General features: G+C 36.2%; 1 protein-coding gene across 1 annotated transcript; it reads right to left on the minus strand.

The window, feature by feature from the left end:
• Positions 1–6,981: 6,981 nt before the first annotated feature.
• LOC133754813 (small ribosomal subunit protein uS3-like) lies at positions 6,982–7,811 on the minus strand. The gene has a single exon (XM_062185205.1). The coding sequence runs from the start codon at positions 7,773–7,775 to the stop codon at positions 7,044–7,046; it is 732 nt and encodes a 243-aa protein (XP_062041189.1). The 5' UTR covers positions 7,776–7,811; the 3' UTR covers positions 6,982–7,043.
• Between the last annotated feature and the right edge of the window lie 7,483 nt (positions 7,812–15,294).

Below are 15,294 nucleotides of genomic sequence, written 5' to 3' on the forward strand. Positions count from 1 at the left end.
CCACTCCCCACTCTCATCCCATCTCCTACTCCCTCTCCCATTCCAATAAATATTTTCTCTGGCTGTTTTCATTACAGCTATCCTGTGTGTCTTGAAATCTGGCATTTTGCCTCGGCTTTGTTTTAGTGGTTTAAGTTTGGTTTAGTTATTTGGAATCTCTTCTGTTTCCATATCAGTTTTATCATTTTTGTTCTAGATCTATGAAAAATGCCCTTCGTATGTTGATTGGGATTACATTAAATCTGTAAACTGCTTTGGATAGTATGGGCATTTTTTTTTTACATTAATTCTAACAATCCACATGGAAGATTTTTTCTCCATTTTGTGTTTCTTCTATTTCTTTCCTTAATGTCTTGTAATTTTCATTGTAGTGATCTTTCACATCCTTGGTTAAATTTATACCAAGCTATTTAAATTTTTATATGTATTGTGAGCTATGCCGATCTTACATGTTCTTTCTCAGCAATGGCATTGTTTGTTTATATAGATATAACTGATTTTTGAGTGTTGTTTTTATATCTTGAAACTTTTTCAAACTTTTATTAGTTATAATATTGTCTTAGCAAGCTTTTTTTTTCCCCAATACATAATATCATGCCATCCACAAAACAGGAATAATTAGACTACCTCCTTTTCACATTGTATTCTTTTATTTGTTTTTCTTTTCCAATGTGGACAAATCTAGAACAATATTGGATAGCAATTGTGGATGTAGTCATCCTTTTCTGGTTTTGAATATTAGTGGGAATGCTTACAATTATTCCCCATTCAATGTGATGCAAGATTGGAGTTTGTCATACATTGACTTGATTTTCTTCCTTCTGTACTCATTTTGCTTAAGTGTACTTTTTATCATGAAAGGAATTTGTATTTTATCAAATACTTTCTCTGTGTCTGTTTAGATAACTATGCAGTTCTTCATACTTTGTTAATGATATGTATTGTGCTTATTGATTTCTGTGTTTTGAACCATCCTTGTATACTTGTTTCTCTAGCATAAATCCCATTTGCTCTGGGTGGATGATGTTTTTTTGATGTGTTGTTTGATTTGGTTATCTAGTATCTCATAGAGAAACTTTGTGCCAGCATTCATCACACATATCAGTTTATTGTTCCTTTTTGTTGTATGTTTTTCCAGTTTTGGAATTATGATGATGCTTGCCTGATAGAAACTTGACAGTATTACTTCAGTTTTAAACTGTTTCAAATAGTTTAAGTTGAATTTAGGTTAATTCTTTAAAAGTTTGATAGAACTCAACACTGAAGCAATGCAGTCCTGGACTTTTCTCTGTTCAGAGGATATTTATTACAGATTAACCCTCCTTCTTGGTTATTAGTCTATTCAAGTTTTCTGTGTCTCAATGTCTCAATTATGATAGATTGTATATATGCAGAAATCTATTTCTTCCAGATGTTCCAATTTATTTCCATACAGCTGTTTGTAATAATTCTAATTCTTTTCATTTTAGTACCATCAGTTGAAAGAACTCTTTCATTTATAATGTTATTAACTTGAGTCTTCTGCCCTTTTCCATTACTTGGGCCAGTGGTTTATTGATTTTGTTTATTTTTCCCAGAAAACAAAGACTCTTTATTTCACTGATCTCTGCTTCATTTTTTATTTCAATTTTGTTTATTTCTTCTCCAATTTTTATTATTTATTTTCTCCTACTAATAGGGAGTCTAATTTTTGCTTGTTTTTCCAAGTCCTTGAGATTTATTCCTAGATTGTATACTTCATATCTTTCCAATTTCTTGATGTAGATAATAATTGCTGTAATCTTTCCCCTCAATACTGTTTTTGGTGTATCACAAAATTTTGAAATGTTATTTTATTGCCATTTATTTAAAGGGATTTTTAAATTTCCCTCTTGATTTTTTTCTATGACCCTTTATTCATTTTGGAGCATTTTGTTCAGTCTTCATGTGTTTGTATACTTTCTAGTGTTTCTTATTTTATTAATTTCCAGCTTCATTCCATTGTGATCAAAAATGATACATGATATGGCTTCATTTTTAAAGGTTTGTGAGACTTGCTTTATTTCTTGGCATATGTTCTATACTGTAGAATTATCCTGTATAGATGAAAACTGTAGTTTGTGTCTGTGGGATGAAATATTCTAGATATCACATCAATTTTGTCTGTAGTGTAGATTATCTCTTTTGTTTTTGATTTTTTACCTAGTTGATCTGTTCATGATGAAAGTGGAGTGTTGGAGCTCCCTCCATTATTAACACCGTGGAGCCTCTATTTCCCTTAAATCCATTAACATTTGTTTTAAGTAACCAGGTGCTCTAGCATTGAGTGGATATTCATTTACTATACTCATATCTTCCTGGAGTGCTTTCATTAATGAAAATACCAATTTGCATGCTCACAATTTATATGTTTCCTTTTCAACACCTCTAGTTCCATACTTGTTATCTTTCTTACTTTTTGATTATAGCCATTTTGATATATTAGAGGTGATAACCATTGTGGTCTTGATTAGCAGTGCTGAGTCCCTTTTCAAATACCTTTTGGCTGCTTGAATATTTTGATTGGAAAAACTGATAATTTTTATTTTATTTGCTTTTTTTTCATTTATTATACTTTTATTTAATGAATATAAATTTCCAAAGTCCAGTTTATGGGTTACAATGGTTTCCCCCCTCCCATAACTTCCCTCCCACCCGCAACCCTCCCCTTTCCCGCTCCCTCTCCCCCTCCAATCACATCAAGATTCATTTTCAATTCTCTTTATATACAGAAGATCAGTTTAGTATATATTAGGTAAAGATTTCAACAGTTTGCCCCCATATAGCAACACAAAGTGAAAAAAATACTGTTGGAGTACTAGTTATAGCATTAAATAATGATTAAGGGAGTAATACAAAGAACAGATACAACTCAAAAGCAATTTTTTATTATATTTGCTTTTGAGTTGTATCTGTTCTTTGTATTACTTGCTTAATCATATGAGATTTGCCAATGTCCTCTCCCACTCTCTTTTCTTTCTCTTTTTAGTCTTTCCCTTAGTATGTGGATGTATTTTAAGTTTTTTTTTCAGTCCTACTTCCTTATTTTTGTTTTTGTCACCTGTGCATTTGGTGTCATATGTAAATCATTGCTGACATTTGGCATAGCCACAGCTGTTTTAGGAATTTATGAAATGAGTTAGTGGATGAGATTATTCTCTCTCTCTCTCTCACTCTCTGAGTGTGTGTGTGTGTGCATCTGTGTGTTTTTTTCTTTTAAAGTAATGAAGAAATTTGTAAAAATGACTTGGAGTAATTGATACCAAAGAGCAAATAGAAAAAAAGTGTACCAATTTTATGATCCTGAAATTTAATGTCAGGGAGGGGAAACTGTTGCTTACCCTGATTTCATCAGTATAATTTTGATCCATGCATACATGTATGAACACTGTAGTCCATAGATGTGTATAATTATTGTCAACAAGAAACAAACTCAGAACAGCATCTTACTTGGTATATAAGGTTAAAGGGTATTAAATATTAAAATTAGCATCACTACTAATATGGTCTTTGTAAGTATTTTATTGACACATAATCTTGAAATAACTGAATTGGTATTTTGTCATGCTAACTGGAGCTATTAGGAGGCAATACTTTACCTTAAATTGCTGATAAATACATATTTGAAATTGTTTCATATAAGCAAAATAAAGTATTTCTCTACATGTGTATGGAATTAATTTAATTAAGACAATATCAAATAAGAAATATGGATTTAAATGGTAGGTTGATTTTGGTGCAAAAATTTATTGAACTCCAAATAATTCTTGCATACTAAATATTGCTCATGAATTGTAAGGGCCCCTCGTATTTATAGTTTTAAATATTTTTGAACCAAAATTAGTGTACTTTAATTTTATGTTCCACAGAATATGTAAAACCCTCTCATATTTGTTGATCTTCACTTTCTTCCATGAAGCCCAAACTTAGGAGTCTGTCTGCTGACTACTAACTGCCCCATGATGTAAGTGATAATTCTATGATTTGTACCATTTTGGGAGTTACAGAATCATAAGTACAGGTCTAATATAAACACATTTCACATTATTGACAGCAAATCCTCATTCTCCATCTCCAGACAAACAATAATATAAACTTTGTCTCCAGAGATCTGCCTTTTCTGAACTTGTGTTATAATGGAATCATATGGTGTTACAGTACGTGGGGGTTAGCTTCTGATATCTCTTGTTTTTCTTTCTTTGAGTTTCATTAGCTTTGTGATCTGTCATTTCTTAACTAATTTTGATTGCCAAATAGTATAGCATTATAAAAAATACACTATACACACTGTTTTCCTTAAAGATCAGTATTTGAGTTGCTTTCCCAATTTTGCTTTCATGAATATTGCTGTAATGAGCCTTTGTGTGCATGTGAGCTTTGTATCTGTTAGTTGACTTACCTTGGAGAAAAACTGCTGAGGCAATAAATAGTCCCACGTAGAACATGCCAAGAAACTGCTAAGTTATCTCTCAGAGTGGCTACAGTAGTTTACTGGAATTGTATGAGGATTCCATGTTCTCCATGTCTCTGTCAGTGTTTATCTATGGTTGAATCAGTCATTTCACTGAATGTGAAGTGTTATTTTCCTGAAGTTTTAATTTGAATTTCCACAATGACTGTTATTAATATTCTTTTTGAAATATCAGAATGTCTTACTGAAATCACTGCTTCATTTTGAAAATTGTGCGCTTCTTCTTCTTTTCTTTTTATTTTTGGTGCAAAATCCAAGATTTTTCTCTTAAATTTCTTAGTGGTATTTTCACTTTGATTCTACCTTGAATGTTAGTGTTAATTATATTTGCATTATTTTCATTGTCACTATACAGAAATATAATTGATATTTATGTCTTATTTTATATTCTGCAAAATTACTGAATTTTACATTGAGTTTTTAATGAATCCTTCAAGATGTCTTTTACTTACAAGATTATGTCTTAGTACATTACAAGTCATAAACATGACTTTTTTGTTTGCATTGCTCTTTTGTTTACAATCTGGAGATTTTTCTTCTTCATGTGATTTCTTAGCAGAATCTTCTACTATACTCTCAATTACAAATGATGAAAGTATCTGCCTTGTTCTCATTGTATAGGAGTTTACTGTATAGGTGCCCTTCCTGTGGTGGAAATCCTCTTCAACTAACTTTGTTTAGGGTTTTAATCATGAGTTGAATTTAGTCATTTGTCTTATCAATGACATTATCAAATTTTGATATTTTGTTATCATAGTTTATTGTGTTAAAAGTTTATCATTAATTTTTTTTTAACTCGAGAGGCAGAAAGAGAGAGCTCCTATCTTCTAGTTCATTCACCAGATGTCTGCCATGACCAGATCTGGGCTGGAACTGGAACCAGAGCCAGAAGCCAGAAACACAATCCTGGCTTCCATTATGGGTGGCAGAGACAACAATTACTTGTCCAATCACCACTGTGTCCCATATTTTTCATTAACAGGAAGCTAGAATCAAGAACCCGAACTGAAAATTGAACCCAAACACTGTAATATAGGATGCAGGCATCTTTAATGAACATCTTAACTGAGAGGCCAAATGCCCACCCTTAGCCTCTCCATGCCATTCTTTTGTTCTGTGTCTCTGTTTTATGTTAATACTACACATTTTGATTACTTTTCCTTTTGAATTTAGTAATTCTGAGTCCTCCAATTGTGAACTTATTTTCAACTATATTTGGGGTATTTGGATCCTTTGACATTCCATGTGAGTTTTCTGTATAGTTGTTAATATTTTCTGCTAAAATAAACATATGTATCTGTAGATCAGTTAGGAACATGTGGTTTTTTATGTACATTTTGTAATCCATGAACACAGGATAATATTTTCATTTATTTGTGTGATCATTAATTCCTTTCAGTGAACTTTTATTGTTTTCAGTATTGGAATTATTTTTTTCCTTAGTTTAGTGCTAAGCGCTTTATTTCTTTTGATGCAACTGAAAATCCAAGTGTTCTGTTTATTTTATTTTTCTTCTTAAAATATTTTATTTAGGGCTGGTGCTGTGGTGCACTAGGTTAATCCTCCACCTGTGGTGCCAGCCTCCCATATGGGTGCCAGATTCTAGTCCTGGTTGCTCCTCTTCCAGTCTAGCTCTCTGCTGTGGCCAGGGAAGGCAGTGGAGGATGGCCCAAGTGCTTGGTCCCCTGCATCCAGATGGGAGACCAGGAACCACCTGGCTCCTGGCTTCAGATCAGGGTAGTTCCATCTGTAGTCACCATTTGGAGGGTGAACCAACAGAAGGAAGACCTTTCTCTCTGTCTCTCTCTTTCTCACTAACTCTGTCAAATAAATAAATAAATAAATAAAGATTCTTTAAAAAATATTTTATTTAAATAAGATGAACAAATTTCATGAGTTTCATATATACAAGTTTAGAAGCATAGTGATACATCCCACCCTAACCTCTCTCCTACCCATGCTTCCAACCTCTCTCCCTCCTTCCTTTCTTAGTTTTTGTTTTAAATTTTACTATAATACACTTTCAGTTTATGTTTTAATCCCAAGCTTAACCCTGCACCTTAAAATACAATAAATAGTAAGTAGGAAAAAAAATCTCTGTTCCTTGAGTATAGACAAGGCTGTAAACAATAATCAAATCTCAAAATGTCACTGTCACTCATATACATTCTCTTTTTTTGTAATCTGTATATAAGTTACCATAAATCAGGAAAAACATATGGGATTTGTCTTTTTGGGGCTGGCTTATTTTGCTAAACATAATGGTTTGCAGTCCCATCCATTTTATTGCAAAAGACAGCATTTTAATCTTTTTTAAGGCTGAATAGTATTCCATGGTATATATATATACCACATTTTGTTTATCCAGTTATCAGTTGATTGACACCTGGTTTGATGGCATTTCTGAGCTGTTGTGAACTGAGCTTCACTAAACATGAGGATAGAGATAAAACAGTTTCTTTCTTTCTTTTTTTTTTGCATCTTTGTACAAGATTTTATTAAAGATCTTTATAAAGTAACATCCAGACTCCATACAGCTGCCAGGGAGACCCTGTTATGCTGTGGGGACTGGCTGAGGCATGGCAGGCGGCTCTGGCTTCCCACCCTTCTGCTCCGAGATGGGGGTGGTGGGCAGAATCTCATCTTTGGGTTCCACAATGCTCACGTGGTTGGGCAGGGGCTTCTTGGGGCCAATCTTACCACTTGGGTCCCAGGGCAGCATGATCTTCACCTTGGTGCCCAGCACACCCTGTCTGAGCAGCACATGGCGCACAGCAGTGTCAACACAGTAGTTAACAGGGTCCCCACTGTGGATCATCAGGCCGTCCACAAACTTCATGGACTTAGCCCTCTGTCCTCGCAGCTTCCCAGACACCACGACCTTGCAGCCCTTAGCTCTGCTCTCCATGATGAACCACAGCACACCATAGCAGGCCCTCCGTACAGCAAGCCCTCCTAGGAGTTTGTAATGCAGAGACTCTGCCTGGGCAATGGCACACAGGCCCCTCATGGCCACCTTTTCAGCATAAAGCTCTACGCTGCCCTCTGGGAAGCCAAACCTCTTCTGAACGACGGCAGTCAGTTCCCGGATTTGCCGCCCTTTCTCACCGAGCACATTCTGTGTCCTGGTGGCTAAAATAATTATTTCTGTCCTGGTTGGTGTAACTCGGACCTCAACTCCAGAGTAGCCATCTTCAGCCAGCTCCTGGGTGAGAAACTCGTTCAGCTCAGCTTTGAAGATGCCATCAGCAACAAACTTCCTCTTCTTAGAAATCTGCACCACCATCTTGCCACTGCGCGCAGCCAAAGGGTGAGATAAAACAGTTTCATATGTGGATTTTATTTGGCTTGAGTAAATTCCTAGGAGTAGAATGTCTGGGTCATATGTAGATATATTGTCCGAGTTTTGAGGAATCCCCATACTGTCTACAGTAATGGTTGTACTAGTTTCCATTTCCATCAACAGTGTATTTGGGTACATTTCTCCCCAGATCCACCTTACTGGTTTTTGATTTTTGGATGAGAGCCATTCTTACTGGGATGAAGTGAAACTTATTGTGGTTATTTTCTTAAAGATTGTTTACATAAAAGAGTTACAGAAAGACAACCTTCCTTCTACTGATTTACTCCCCAAATAGCTATCATGGTCAGGACTGTGTCAGACTGATGGCCGAGTCAATAGCTTCATCTGGATGTCCCACATGGTCCAGGACCATGAGCCTCTTCCACTGCTTTCCTGGATGTATTATCAGGAAGCTGGATAATAATTGGAGCAGTGAGGACTCAAACTGGCACCCATAGGGATGCTCACAGTGCAGGTGGTGACTCCACACACTGCCAACAGCACGGCCTCTCACTGTACTTTTTATTTGCATCTTAATGTCTATTGGTCCTGAGCATTTTTTCATTTTTCATTTTGAATTTTATCCTTTGAAAAATGTCTGTACATGTCCTTGGCCCATTCCTTAATTGGATTTTTTGTTTTGCTGTTTAGTTTCTTGAGCTCTTAATAAATTCTGGATATTAATCCTTTATTGTATAATTTGCAAGTAATTTCTTTCATTTTGTTGGATGCCTCTTCACTTTGTCAAAGGTTTCCTTTGCAGTACAGAAGCTTCTTAGCTTAGCATAATTGTGTTCACCTAATTTTTTTGCTTTTATTGCCTTGCTTCCTGGGTGTTTTCCAAGAAGTCTTTGGCTATGCCAATTACTTGCAGAGTTTCTCTGATGTTTTTCTTTAGTCATTTGATGGCATTCAGTCATAGATTTAGATCTTTGATCCATTTTGTGTTGACTTTTGTAGAAGCTGTAAGGTAGCTGTCTTATTTCATATCTCTGTATGAGTAAAACTAATTTTACCAGCACCAATTGTTAAAGACACTGTCCTTCTCCAAGGATTGATTTTAGCTCTTTGTAAAATATTAATTTATGATTGATGTGAGTTAGTTTCTATGGCTTCTATTCTGTTCCATTGGTATACATGTCTATTTTGTGCCAGTACCAGGCTGTTTTGATTATAATGGCCTTGTATACTATGTCTTGAAGTCTGATATTTTTATGCCTTTAGTTTTGTTTCAATTGTTCAATATTACTTTAGCTATTCAGGGACTCTTTGGTTTCCATGAGTTTTAGCACTGATTATTCTAGATCTGAGGAGAATACCATTGGCATTTTTCTTGGGATTGCAGTGAATTTGTAAATTGGATAGAATTGACATGTTGATGATATTAATTCTTCCAATCCATGAACATGCAAGTATCTTCCATTTTTTGAGTCTTCATCTGTTTCTTTAAAATTTTGTAATTTTCATTGTACAGATTTTTCACATCTTGGTTAAATTTATTTCAAGTTTTTTTTTTTAACTATTGTGAATGGTACAGTTCTTACAAGTTCTTTTTCAGCCACAGCACTGCATATAAAAAGGCTATTGGTTTTTGTGTGTTTACTTTATATTTTTCAACTTTATCAAACTCTATTATGAGTCATAGTAGTCTCTTAGTGGGATTCTTGGTTTTGCTAATATATAGGATTGTATCATCTGCAAACAGGGATAATTGGACTTTCTCCTTTCCAGTTGGTGTCACTTTGGTTTATTTTTCTTTTCAAAATGACTCTGGCCGGCACCATGGCTCACTAGGCTAATCCTCCGCCTGCGGTGCTGGCACACCGGGTTCTAGTCCAGGTCGGGGTGCTGGCTTCTGTCCCAGTTGCCCCTCTTCCAGTCCAGCTCTCTGCTGTGGCCCGGGAGTGCAGTGGAGGATGGCCCACGTGCTTGTGCCCTGCACCCCATGGGAGACCAGGAGAATCACCTGGCTCCTGCCTTCGGATCAGCTCAGTGCGCCGGCTGCTGCGGCCATTTGGGGGGTGAACCAATGGCAAAGGAAGACTTTTCTCTCTGTCTCTCTATCTCTCTCTCTCTCTCTCACTGTACACTCTGCATGTCAAAAAAAAAGACAAAATGGCTCTGGATTAAATTTTCAGTAAAGTATTAACTAGCAGTGGTGAGAGTAGACATTCTTGCCTGGGTCTTGATCTTAAAATAAATGCTTTCAACCATTCAGTAAGAGACTGGCTGTGAGTCTGTCATATATTGCCCTGAATATGTTAAGGAATAAAGGTTTTTTTCATGAGAGGATGTTGCATTTTATCAAGTTATTCTCCTGCATCTATTCAGATAATCATATGTTTTATTTCTATTTGTTACTGTGATGTGTCACATTTATTATTTTCTGTATGTTGATAAATTCCACTTCATCAAGACAAACAACCTCTCTGGTGTGTTGTTGGATTCAATTAGCTAGTAATTCATTGAGGATTTTTGCATCAATGATCATCAGGGATATTCCTCTATAGTTCTCTTTCTCTGCTGTATTTAATCTACGTCCCAACTATCCCACACCTAGTCATACGTATGAATGAAATTCAATGAGCACATGAAAGAGATACCTCAGGTCCCATAGTCAACACTATTCAAAATAAAAGGTATGAAATCAGCATAGGTGCATGAATCAATGAAGAAAATGCAATATATAAAAATAACAATATTTTTGGCTATAAAAAGAATGAGATCCTACTATTAGCCACAAAATGGATTTAACTGGAGGTTATTATGTTGAAATCAGACAGACATAGAAAGTTAAATACTGCATTTTATCCTTGTCATGTGGAAGTTTATCAAATGTAGACCTGAAATTGGAATGATGATTACTGGAGACTAGGGATTATGGGGGCAGGATGGATAGGTTGGATAAAGAGTACCAAAACAGAATAAATAAATGTTAATGTTCCACAGCATAACAGGGTGACTACAGCTCATAATAATATATTTTGTGTTTACTGTTTTGAAAACAAATATATTAGTATCACAAAATGGATTCATGGCAGTGATCATGAGGAAAGTGGCATATTCTTAGCATATTCTTATATGAATGGTATTGACATATACTGTATATTGACATATACAGTAACACAGTATTTATAACTATATACAAATATATATCCATATCATTTTTATACTCTGCTGATGTAAACTTCCACAGATAACAGAAGATATGTGATATAGTTGTTTCTGGGTCTGTCTTTCCACTTAGCATGGGTGTGTCCCTTTTGTAGCAAATGTCAGGAATTCATTCTTTTTTTTTTTTGAGGCTCAGTCATATTGTGTCATGCACATATAATTTTTGCCTTATCTAACTTTCAGTTTATGGACATCTTGACTGATGCAATATGTGGATTTGGTTGCAATAAACATGGGAAGAACTCTCTGATGTGCTGACTTCATTTAATTTAGTTTCAAATGTGCTGTTTTCAGTATAATTTTGTTATATTTCCCTGTGTTAGACAATTGATCTTAAAATAAATCCACCCAGAGTTTTTTGAGGTATCTCTATACTGTTTTCCACAATAGTTATGGTAATTCATATTCCCACCATGTCATAGAAAGTATCCTTTTCTCTACAGCCTCTTCAGAATTTTTTTATATCTTGATTTTGGCATAATAGCCATTCTAACTTGTGTGAGATTAAATCTCATTGTGGTAGTAAGAATTTTTATGTTTCTGTCGATTATTTGTGTTTCTTTCTTTGAAAAATATCCATTGCTGTGTTGGCACTGTGGCATAGCAGGTAAAACCACCACCTGCAGTGCCAGCATCCCATATGGGTGCCAGTTCAAGGCCTGGCTACTCCACTTCTGATCCAGCTCTCTGCTATGGCCTGGGAAAGCAGTGGAAGGTGCCCAAGTCCTTGGGCCCCTGCATCCGCATGGGAGACCTGAAAGAAACTCCTGTCCCCCAGTTTTGGATTGGAACAGCTCCAGCCATTGTGGCCAGTTGGAGAGTGAACCAGCAGATAGTCTGTCTCTCTGCCTCTCCTTCTTTCTATGTGTAACTCTGACTTTCAAATAAATAAATGGATCTTTTAAAAAATCCATTGCTATTCTTTGCCCATTTCTTAACTGGATTATTTTTTGTTGGTTTTGTGGGCTTCTTATATAGTATGTATATTAATACTTTATCAGATACATAGTTTGTAAATATTTTCTTCCATTCTGTCAATTCTTTTTGCTTTGTTTCTTTTGCTATGCAGAAACATCTTAAGATTGATGTAATCCCATTTTCTCCATTTTTTGTTTTATTGCCTGTGGTTCTAGGGTGTTATGCAAAAAAGTCTTTGCCTAGAATAATTTTCTGCAACAATTCCTCTATGGTTTCTTCCAGCAGTGTGATTGTTTCAGATGTTAAGGTCATACCCTTCATTCATTTTGACTTGATTTTTTTATATAGTGTTTAAAGTAGAGGTCTTGTTTCAATCTTCTGCCTGCAGAAATCCAATTTTCCCAATACCTTTTCAAGGAAATCTTTAGCATGTTTGTCAAAGATTAATTGGTTATAAATGAGCAGAGTTATTTCTGCTGTTTCTGTTCAGCATCACTGAGTTAAACGACTATGCAACTGCCATACTGTTTTGATTATAATAGCCCTGTGTCTTGAAATCTGGTACTGTGGTGCTTCTAGCTTTCATTTGATATCTTTTGTATCTCAATCTAAATTTTAGGATTTTTTTCTGGTGGGGGATGCCTTGATATAATTTTGATGGGGATAACAAAGAATCGGTAAATTTTGGGGATATTATGGTCACTTAGAATAATATTAATTTCTCCAATAGTTGAACCATGGAAAATTGCTTTCATTTTTTTTTTGACAGGCAGAGTGGACAGTGAGAGAGAGAGACAGAGAGAAAGGTCTTCCTTTGCCATTGGTTCACCCCCCAAATGGCCGCAGCAGCCGGCGCACTGAGCTGATCCGAAGGCAGGAGCCAGGTGCTTCTCCTGGTCTCCCATGGGGTGCAGGGCCCAAGCACTTGGGCCATGCTGCACTGCACTCCCAGGACACAGCAGAGAGCTGGACTGGAAGAGGGGCAACTGGGACAGAATCAAGCGCCCCAACTGGGACTAGAACCAGGTGTGCCAGCGCCGCAAGGTGGAGGATTAGCCTACTGAGCCGCAGTGCCGGCCTCATTTTTTATATATTTTGTTTATTTCATTAATATTTTGTGATTTTCATTGTAGAGGTTATTCAGATCCTCTGTTGAATGTATCCCATTATTTAATATTTGGTAGCATTCCTGAGTGGTATGGTTCTTATAAGTCCTTTCTCAGCCAGATAATTGTTGGTATGTACAAATGATATCAATTTTTGTGTTTTGATTTTGCATCCTGAAATTGCTGAATATGTTTGTAAATTCTAATAGTCTGTTATGAGCAACTTTTTGTTTCCCAGTATAGAATCATATCATCTGAAGTAATGCTTTTATTTCCAGCTTTCCAATTTTTATCATTTTAGTTTCTTTCCTTGCCTTATGTCTCAAAATAAAACTGCAGGAACTATATTGAATAAAAGTGGTGACAGAGGAGATCCTTATCTGGTTCCACATCTTAGTCAAAATAATAGCAACTTTCCCCCCATTCTACATGATGTTGGCAGTGGTCTTGTCATACTTCCTTTATCGTGCTGAGGTATGTTCCTTCTATACCCATTTTTTATTATTTTATCTTAAAATGGTATTGTGTTTTTGCAAATGCTTTCTCTGTATCCATTGTGACAATTTTATGAATTTAGTCTTTATTTTTTCAATGTTATGCACCACATTAGTCATCAGTGTATGCTGAAACATTCATGAATCACTTTCAGGTACCACATATAAAAAGCAAAATCATTATTTCATCTCAATTTAAGTCAGACTTAAGACATTAGAAATATGAAAATGTATATTATGCAACTGTCTGTTAGATATTATGAAATTTCTTATTGTAAAATATACTCAATGTGAAATATGAATTTCTGGGACGGGATTGTGGCATAGCAGGTAAAGCCACCGCCTGAAGTTCTGGCATCCCATATGGGTGCCAGTTCAAGTCCCAGCTGCTGCTCTTCCTATCCAGTTCTCTGCTATGGCCTGGGAAAGCAGTAGAAGATGTCCCAAGTGCTTGGGCCCTGCACTCACATGGGAGACCTGGAAGAAACTCCTGGCTCCTGGCTTCAGACAAGGGCAGCTCCGGTCATCGTGGCCAATTGGGGAGTTAGTGAAACAGCAGATGGAAGACCTCTCTCTCTCTCCTCTCTCTGCCTTTCCTTCTCTCTCTGTGTAACTCTGATTTTCAAATAAATAATAAATAAATCTTTTAAAAATATGAATTTCTTTTATCAGCTTTTTCTTTTGTCTATTTGTCATTTTTACTTAATTTCTAACAGATTCTATATGTCTTTTTACTTTTTGTGATAACATATCTTAAATTTGCATTACAGTAAATTGGCTTAATACTGCACAGGATAAGGAGTTTACCAAGCAAAAGGACCCCGGTTTAGTTGGAATATATACAAAGGCTATAAACCTGTATGAATTTTTGCCAGCTGCTCCTTCATAGTTTACTTCAATGTAACAGAACCCATGATAACATAACAACTAAATATTTCATGTGTGGTTACAAAATAACAAATAAGTTAATTTAGCTTTTAAGCCATTTCCTCTGAGTTTATGCTCATTTTTAACAATGAGTGAGATTTAGGTCAGTAGAAAAGAGACAATAAGCAGGCAGGAGAGTGGCCTAAACTGGGGTACTGTGTTCAAAATTATATTTGCCTGGAACAAGCCAAAATCAGGAGCCAGGAACTCATTGTGGACCTCCCATTTCAGAGAAAGGATTGCAAATGCATGAATCATCACCCACTGCTTCCCAGGATGCTCCTTAGAAGGAGTTTGAATTATTAGAATCTGAACCAGAAGTCAAACCCAGGCTTTCCCAAGAGAGGATATAAGAATCCCCAGGATTGTCTTAACAACCTTACCAAAAGGCCACTCCTCTGTATTATCCTTGCCAAAAAAATTAACACATCAAATTATAAAGGGAAGAATGGGGGCCAGCACTTTGGTGTAGTGGGTAAAGCCACCGCCTGCAGCACCAACATCCCATATGGGCACTGGTTTGAGTTCTGGCTGCTCCACTTCCAATCCAGCTCTCTGCCATTGCCTGGGAAAGCAGTAGAAGATGGCCCAAGTCCTTGGGACCCTGCAGCCATGTAGGAGACCCAGAAGAGGCTCCTGGCTCCTGGCTTCAGATTGTTGTAGCCCCAGACATTATGGCCTATGGGGAGTGACCCAGCAGATGGAAGACCCCTCTCTCTCTCTCTCTCTCTCTCTCTCTCTCTCTCTGAATCTCCTTCTCTCTCTGTATAACTCTTTCAAATAAATAAATAAATCTTTTTTAAAAAGGGGGAAGAATGGACAAATCTGGAATGCAGGGTATTT

Source organism: Lepus europaeus, unplaced genomic scaffold (assembly GCF_033115175.1).
Source record: "Lepus europaeus isolate LE1 unplaced genomic scaffold, mLepTim1.pri SCAFFOLD_29, whole genome shotgun sequence".
Taxonomy (NCBI): domain Eukaryota; kingdom Metazoa; phylum Chordata; class Mammalia; order Lagomorpha; family Leporidae; genus Lepus; species Lepus europaeus.

What these genes read in the sequence shown, in the direction of transcription:
- LOC133754813 (XM_062185205.1), bottom strand. Translation starts at nt 7,775, where the DNA reads ATGGTGGTGCAGATTTCTAAGAAGAGGAAGTTTGTTGCTGATGGCATC.